We start from the raw sequence: 8,037 nt of genomic DNA, 5'->3' as shown, positions 1-8,037 counted from the left end.
TAACAGGAAGAGAAGAAATGAAAGCTGGGCGCGAAGGGCAAAAAAGAAGATATAAAAGAGGAGAAATAAGAGCATCAGGCCAGCCAGCTGGGGGCGCAGAAGACGGAAGGGATGCTCGAAAGAAGAACTTTAAGGGAAATGAAGAAAGACCAGTGGAGCATCCAGGGGGTTTCAAGTAACCATTCGAAATGTCCATATTTCAAATCAAACAGCCTATAGAAAAGCTTCTGGTAAATAAACTATTACGTAGAAATGTTATATAATTTTCTACAGACGTTTTCGTGTATTTTTAATATTTTTCCTCCACTTTTCTGTCTTCTAATCTCCTTTTACATAATACCAGGACATCAATTTCTCAGAATAGTACAATTTTACACCCGGAAGCGAAACGATCTTCCTTTCTCTCTCTGTTTTCCCTGCTAAAATTCCTCGAAGCTTTGAGAAGAATTGTGACTTATTCGTCTCTGTTAATTTCCAGTTGCGCCCTTCTGCTAAGTGTCCGCATGCGTTGCTGAAGGGGACGACTCCCTCCAGGTCTGGAATCGTAGCTGCCAGAGTCTAGGCGCTCGTAGTCAGGCTCGCGTCCGAAATGAAACATTCGCGCAATATTTTAAAGGGCCCGTCTCGGATGAAGATCTTTTGAGAATTAATTAGAAGTCTCGGGCTCGTCTTGACTAAGAGGTTATGTACCGGCTATGAATTAAGTTTTATCCCCGTTTCTCGAGGCATACCGTTGCTTTCGCGACTAACAAATGAGGCTGCGAGTTTAAAAAATTGTTCCGCGCGAGATAAACGGACACGGTAAATTCAGGGATACGGCGAGGGGTGGAAGGGAGGGTAGAATTGGAACGGAGGGTCGGCGGGCGAAGGGAGGAAAACGACAATGTTCCAGCGACGAAGACGATTAATCAGAGTGGTAAACGCGACGTTGGCAGACGGAAATTAATTTGTATCCTCCTTCAGCAGAATTACGTTTCAATTGGACGTCACTTTTTATGAGGCTGGGTGAAGGAAAAAAATGGAATTAGCGGCGAGATGAAATTGGAAGTAGGGATCGTGAACCGTAACTGCTTGATCGTGCGATTAGAGGCGCAATTATGGTTGATAGGATTGTTTGGGCAATGATTGGATGAAGGAAGTAACCGAGGAGCTGTGTCAGAGCTAGGATTAGATAGATTTGAAAATTTTCATCGCTACTTATCAATGGCAGTAATTTTAGAATGCTGCTATGTTAACAGTGAAATATAAAATATTGCACACTGCACACGTATACCACATGGTCCACGAATTCCATTGAGCATCCCTGATCCGCGCTACCTGTTCTCTCCACGAGTAGACAATTCCGGTTCCGTTCTCCCAAAAGAAGAACACAACTCGAAAGGACGAAGAGTCAAGCTGGTCTGACTGATGCGTACGTAGCCTCCAGTTTTCGTCTCGCGTTTCCACGCAACAGGTTAGTAATGGAACGATTAAGCGGTAGTTGTGGGATTGGTGAAAGAAAAAAGAAAAAGGCGGATGATACACTCGTAGAGGGGAATCCTGGCAAGGAGAGGGAGACTGGGCGCCAGTGGAAAGAGGTGCGTCCTGTATGGTTTTCTTGTCGTTTACGCGGCGAGCCTAGTCGAATTTCGCTCCGATCTCAACTGTCCGCTCGTGCGAGCGAGCAGTCGCGCTTCTGCGTTCGCATTCGTCGCGTCGTTGCGTGTATTCGACATGTCTTATCGTTCGCGCGAACCATCGGCGAATCTGGCCAAGCTTGGCGAAAGGTAAACGATAAAAGGTGGGGGTCTAAACTACTCGAACTTTAAATTCGAACACTCGCTAGATCGTCGACGGAAGTCTTCTCGGTGAATCCTGATCTCGCGAACGACAAGGTGCGATCCCTTCGCGAAACGGTGTATTCCTGTCTTTAGTTTCGCTGCGAAACGTTGAATTCGATTTTCGTCGTAACTTCTCATCCCACGCATCGATGAATCTTCGTCTTCGATGCGACCCCGGGAATTACAGTTGTTGAGAGAGTGCTTCTTCGGCCGAGGTATACGTAAAACGTCTCGAAGCGAAGAGAAACTCGGAAGGGATGAGCGTAAACTCTTCTTGACGATTGTTGGCTGGTGCTACGTTGGATGCTGAAATCGAATTCGAGCAAGCGCGGATTGGTTTTCTCGAAAAGCGGGAATAGAATGACGCGGGTCGTTCGCGAGTGACGATTTCTTTGATAGATCGTTGATGATCGGAGGAGCTCGACTGCCGAGACACCGGTGAAAGGTGAAAAGAAAATCTAGAGATTGAGAAAGTTACGGAGGTAAGTGGTTTTGAAGACTAAACGAGGAGTTTGCCAGCGACCTTCGAGCGTGAACTGGGGGTTCATCTTCAGTGGTGTAACTTTGCGTGCTGAAATTGGATTTTAAAGAAGAAAATTTGCCGATTAGGAAAGTTAGTGGTTTATGGAAACTAAACCAGGAATCAAAGAGCAATTAAAACGACGAAAAAGAGTCTATAAATTTAAGAGGAAAGTCTGTGTGTATTAGGATTTTAACAAGCCTTTGAATGTAGTTCAGGTCAAGATTAAACCTAGTAATTACAACACAGTGGACGAAGTTGCGTGCGAGAGCGATCTGTGACATTCAGCTGACGACTCTTGGGAGAATAGGTTTACGAGATAGGTTTACGACAAACTATAAACACTTTTGGGATTGCTTTGTTATCGCAGAAACATTCACCACCTTCGTCGTTTTCTAGGAACTCGTATAGGTGGAGTAATAGTAAATGGAAAACGTTAATTTGTACAAAATTGACCACGCAACTTTCGCAAGAACTTGTACGCATCCTGTCGGGAGAGCTTGTCACACTATCCTGGAACCAGTTTGAACATCAGTCTTTAAAGACAGCTCGGAATCTCTGTGCTCCATCAAACTTTCTTTTACACTCTTAAACATTTATGGGAGACACCCAAACACTTTTCCGCTATGTTATCGTTGCTTCTTAGTTAATTGGAATTAAATTACAACTATTTCCCTCAAAAAGTGATTTCGAAAAAATTCGAGAACAGATAAATACAACACGATCGGTGAGATGGGAATCCAAAGATCGATAAAGTGAAGATAATCGAAGGGTAATTGTAAGCATTAGTAACCTTGGAAAAAGTCACACCACCGAAAAGGAAGATTTTGTATCCGGTAGTTCGAGTAATCCTTTCGTGGAAACGCGGCCTTACGCCACTTAATCTCTTCGGAGCCGTGAGGAGAAGAGCGAGAAGAGCGGCAGAAGGCGTCGTTGAGATAATTACGATCCCTAAGGTGGATACGATAGATTCGCGTTGCAGTCTCGCTTGGCATAGGACGTAGACGAGCGGAATAATCATAACAGAAGAGAAGGAAGAGGAAGTGCGACGTAAAGAAGGACGTAAAGGGGTAATAAATTCGCGACGAGGGCAGCAGAGATTGCGAGTTATACCAGGATAGAGGAGGACGGAAAATCCAAGCGAGAGGAAACAGTGAAGGAATCGCTAGGATGAGCATTGTGTCCGCGTGGAGAACCTAGATCTTGGATTAAAGAATTGGCGTGTTGATACTGCAAACGATGCTCCGGAATTAAGCTGGAGAAACGAAGGGGGGAAAATTGGAAAACAATTGGACAGAATCGAGTCGAAGGTGTGGGAGGAGCAATCAATTGGAGGAGTCTGGTGAACTTAACGAGACGAAGGAGTAAATAGGTATGTAAGGGTGGGAAGAAAGTTGGCCTTTTCAGGCTACGGGATAAAATTATCAGGATAAATACTTGATCAACTGATTGAAATTGATAAATTCATTAATTTTATTCCTTTGATAAAGTTAGAAAATCTCATTCGTTTGTTGGAACTAATCAATTGCATTCATTTATTGCGTTAACCCTCTCGTGCTCTTTGTCAATAAATTTCTGCTACGTTTTACTATTACACGTACTATTTGGTATCCGCCTCTCTTCTTCACCAAGCTGAAAGGAAACGAATTCTGTCCTTCAGTTTATGTGCTCCATTACGATTGGGCCCTACCCGCGGTCTCAAACCTGTTCACCCTAGTATTTGCCCACTTTTGCAACACAGAAGCTGCACACAGACCGATACAAGTCCCTCGCTAACAAATTTCCGCCTCCTGCGAGGGTCACCTATACATGAGGGTTAATTCAATTTGCGTTGCCATAAATGAAACCCGACTTGAGGTGTGGTACGCGTTACGCGTGCCGACGTAACGGCGCCAACGGAGTGCAGAGGGTTAATAGTAGGTTAATGAAAACGAGAACTCGGCGAAGTAATGACCGAATATTCTTTTACAGCCAGGTGAAAGGTTGCCGAGTAAAGGCTTAATTGCTATTTAACACGTCGCGAAATCGATCAGCGTCTCGTTAATAAGTCTCGAAGGAACGTTCGGAAATAATCGCTGGAACGGAAAGCACGCCACGAGAATAAGAAATCCTGGGACGCGGGGGAGGGAACGGAGAGCAAGAAAATTCCAGCTACGTGATCGATAGACAAAGGCGAGGAAGATGAAGATATAGGTTCTTGGAAATCAATCAGGGGAATACTGCGAAGGTGAGGGACTGATAATAATTTCGTGGACCGTTCGATGGGATATCTGGAACCGACAGAGCAGAACCACGGTGGAAGCATTTGGCCAACGAAGCGAGAAGACATCGAACCGAGCGTAAAGTTTCCATGGAACTTGCGATCCTACCACGGATAAGATTACTTTCCATGGAACGTGCCAGCTAATTTCGAGTAATAGCTCCTTTATAATTGCCCTCGAACCCTCTCTGGAGATTACCATCGGGATGCAGCTGCGTGCGTGTCTGCCGTTGCATTATGCAACGGAAGCGACGATTTAATCGACCGGAGACAGCTCGCGCTGAATCACTTCAAGATTACCGCCGGGACCGTGTTAAACCCAACAAAGAAACAAATAAACTTGGGATTAGCAAACGCTGGTCAACCAACAGAAATAATTCCAGGTGGCAAGCCTAAAGCTGCTCTTCTGAAATTAATTAATTCGTTTCTATAACTGAAAATCGGTAGGTGCTATAAATCGAGGGTGGGATTAGGTAGTGTGAAATGCAAATATAGTTATTGTGCTCGTGATTTAAAAACCTGAAGCATTGGACGTTTCTGAATTAAAATATATATTCAATGATGTATATTCGAGACAAATTATAAATGACTTCTCAAGGGAATTGGAAGAAAAAGGAAAAGGAAGAGGATCTGATCGGTACAACTAGACATCAAACAAACACCTGCAGCTGCCCCACGAAAGTAGCATTTTACCGTGCACCCGTTCATCAACGAGGAACAGTCAATTCGAGTAAACTTGAATGCGATAAATTGAAGTTTGAAAAGTTAACAGAGCGTCTGACTCCGTCGAGCTCGGTTCCTTTAACCTCCTCCACTTAACGTCGCGTCTGGTAAATCATCGTCTGGGCTTCGAGTTCGAGTGCAACCCGTGGTGCAGCTGTCGACGAGAGAGAGGGATCGAAGGTTTCGTGAATCGTACACTTGGACTGGGATTTGATAAAGTGATATAAAAATAGAAAAAAGAAGTAGGGCACTTTGGTAAGTGTTCCCGCGTCGAGAAGACAATTTTAGTTTGCCAGTTCTCGGAAAGTTCTTGCGTCGAAGGGGATCCGGGCACAAATGAGTCAAGCTTAAACAAATCGTCGAGGAATCCTCCAGCTGCCGTCGCGCGCGGAGGTTGTTGGAAAACGTTGCAGCCGTCGACAGTCGTGATTCTTATCGGCGGTCGCGGCTCTGTCAACGTTTCGGTCAGTTTTTCCCTGCGCGTGATCCGCGAACGACTTCGAGGACGAAAGTGGCTCGGTGAAAACGGTGAAAAATCGGCGCGCGGTGACGTTTGTACAAATATTTGGTGTTTTGGACCGCGCTGCGTGCTGGGAATAATTGAAGTGTTCGTCGAGCAAGTTCTCGTTTACGTGAGAGAGGAGTATTTTTCGTTCGGTGAGCCACAAGTATCAATTAGCGACGATATGCCGCAGGAATTCAAGTACAGCGACGGGTGAAAGTTTCCAGACAGTTACATTTTTTTGTTTGAATTACGGCCGATCGAAAGGGGTGATTTTATTCGCTCCTTTTGAAACGATTGGATTGGTTGGGAGTATACTTTTAACCTTTTCAGGTTTTACAGTTGTTAGCTTTGCTTCGGTGTTGGAAAGAAAATTCTTGCTGTTGGACATAGACGATATAACATATTATAACGAAATATCACGCTGTTGTTGGATTTGTGTTTCGTGGTCTTCTTCAGGTTTTATAACATTTAGTCATAACAATACCTAGCAAAATTTGAGTTCTCAATTTTAACATTAACAGGTGCCGCAGACCTTCGAAAGTTGTAAATAGAAAATACTTGGAATTATTTCCTTATATATCAGCTCAAGCTTTGAAAAAAACCCAAAATTATTTCCATATTCTGTGTTTCTCTTTTATCAATTTAGAAAGCAGCGAAACGATGACTCAACCCGCCCCTAGTTTCACACTAGGAATGAAATCCCCCACATGAAACCCTGAAGCGGTCGATTCGACGCGAAACGATCCATAATTGTCGGGAACTTTTGCCCGCCACTGTACTTTTCATCGAGCGATCCAACAACGAGGACCAATTAATTTGTAGCTGCGACCGCGAACGAGGACACCGAGGAAAGCAACCGTCGTTGGAACTGACGAAAGTGAAATCGTTCGGTTCGAGATCCTCGAAGCGCAATTTGTCAGCTGTCAGGAAGCGACGTTTCGCGATGACGACCAGAAGCCCGATCGTCTTGGTTCTGGTCTGGCTCTGGTCGGTAGGTGCATCGATCGAGAACACGACTGTCAGAAAATGCTGTCCACCTGGGCGGATTTTCTCGGATCTTCCGAACGTAAGCTGCGTCCCGGTGCCGGTGGGGGCGATGGAGCTTTACAGCGTCGATTACGACGGCGTTGCTGTCCATCGGAATGGGATTCCGAACTGCAAGGAAATCAAGGGCCTGGCCACCACGCCGCTCTATGTGCTGAACGACACCGACTTCCTGCAGGTAGGAAACGGATTGGTCGTTCCGCCATTAACTCGCTGCCAGTCGTAAATTTTCAAGCGAGCCAGAACGAAATGCGAAGAGTAGAATTGATTCAGATCGCTCAGCCACGACATGTTCGATTGATTATACTCAATCTTCTATATCTGTGTCCCCTCGTGATACGCTGTATTTCTAGCTGGTTTCTCATTTCAGTGAAAATTTAATAAATTGCGAATAAAATCGTATAAAATTTGATATAAGATGACTTGGGGAATCGATTTAAATTTATTTTAAGGGTTGCGAATCTTTGGTTGATGATTACGAGAAATCGCGGTTAGTTAATCAATCGGACAGGGTTGAAAGAGGAAAGTATGTGTTTTTATTGTGCAATTTGAGTTATTATCGTGAAATGTCGAGGATGTCGGGATAAATGTCACGAAGAAAATTACGAAAGATATACATACGTACATTCCTTGAATTTTTATCATAAGTAAAATCGTGTAGAATTTCGCGTGCAATGGTCTGGTGAATCGATTCAAATTTATTTTAAGATTTTGAGCATCTATATTTTGATTGATTTCATTGTGCAATAAAAATTAAATTGTGAAATTCCGAGGATATTAAGATAAATGTTACAAAGAGGGTTATCCTGCAAAGAAGATTGCAGAAGAACTCGTATAGCTATTATAGGTGCGTTTGTGCGGTTAAAGTACTTTGATTATGATTTTCTTTGGAACATTTCAAACGTTTCCCCAATTGCTGAAGTCCCAAAAATGGAGAGAAGGAAGTTTTTGATTGGAAAACTACGCACATCGTGATTCCTCTCTATACGTTAAGGGCAAAATATCTCTATCGAGTGGAACTCCGTAAATATCGTATTTCACAAAAATGTTTGTCGATAGTCTGAAATATTTCGAAATTTTTGTCGATGTTTTAACGGGAACGAATAAGGAAGCATGCTGGTAGTATTATTAAAACGGAAACCAAGTTAAATAGTATTTCACTTTC

At 43.7% G+C, this 8,037-nt stretch overlaps 1 protein-coding gene across 4 annotated transcripts in view; it reads left to right on the top strand.

Annotated features, from left to right (window-relative positions):
- The first annotated feature begins 1,662 nt into the window (after window positions 1-1,662).
- Window positions 1,663-8,037, top strand: part of LOC128891431 (G-protein coupled receptor Mth2) — a 29,290-nt gene continuing 22,915 nt past the window's right edge. Inside the window, exons 1-3 of one of the 4 annotated variants that reach the window (XM_054150902.1) lie at window positions 1,663-3,712; window positions 4,312-5,980; window positions 6,651-7,050. In XM_054150902.1, the coding sequence (XP_054006877.1) occupies window positions 6,772-7,050 (279 nt within the window). In that variant the 5' untranslated portion in view covers window positions 1,663-3,712; window positions 4,312-5,980; window positions 6,651-6,771. The other 3 variants (XM_054150904.1, XM_054150903.1, XM_054150905.1) reach the window with 3 other exon arrangements.

The sequence above is a fragment of the Hylaeus anthracinus genome, unplaced genomic scaffold (assembly GCF_026225885.1).
Source record: "Hylaeus anthracinus isolate JK02 unplaced genomic scaffold, UHH_iyHylAnth1.0_haploid 12001, whole genome shotgun sequence".
Classification (NCBI taxonomy): domain Eukaryota; kingdom Metazoa; phylum Arthropoda; class Insecta; order Hymenoptera; family Colletidae; genus Hylaeus; species Hylaeus anthracinus.
Note: the sequence above shows the minus strand (reverse complement) of the source record. Positions and strands in the feature narration are given on the sequence as shown.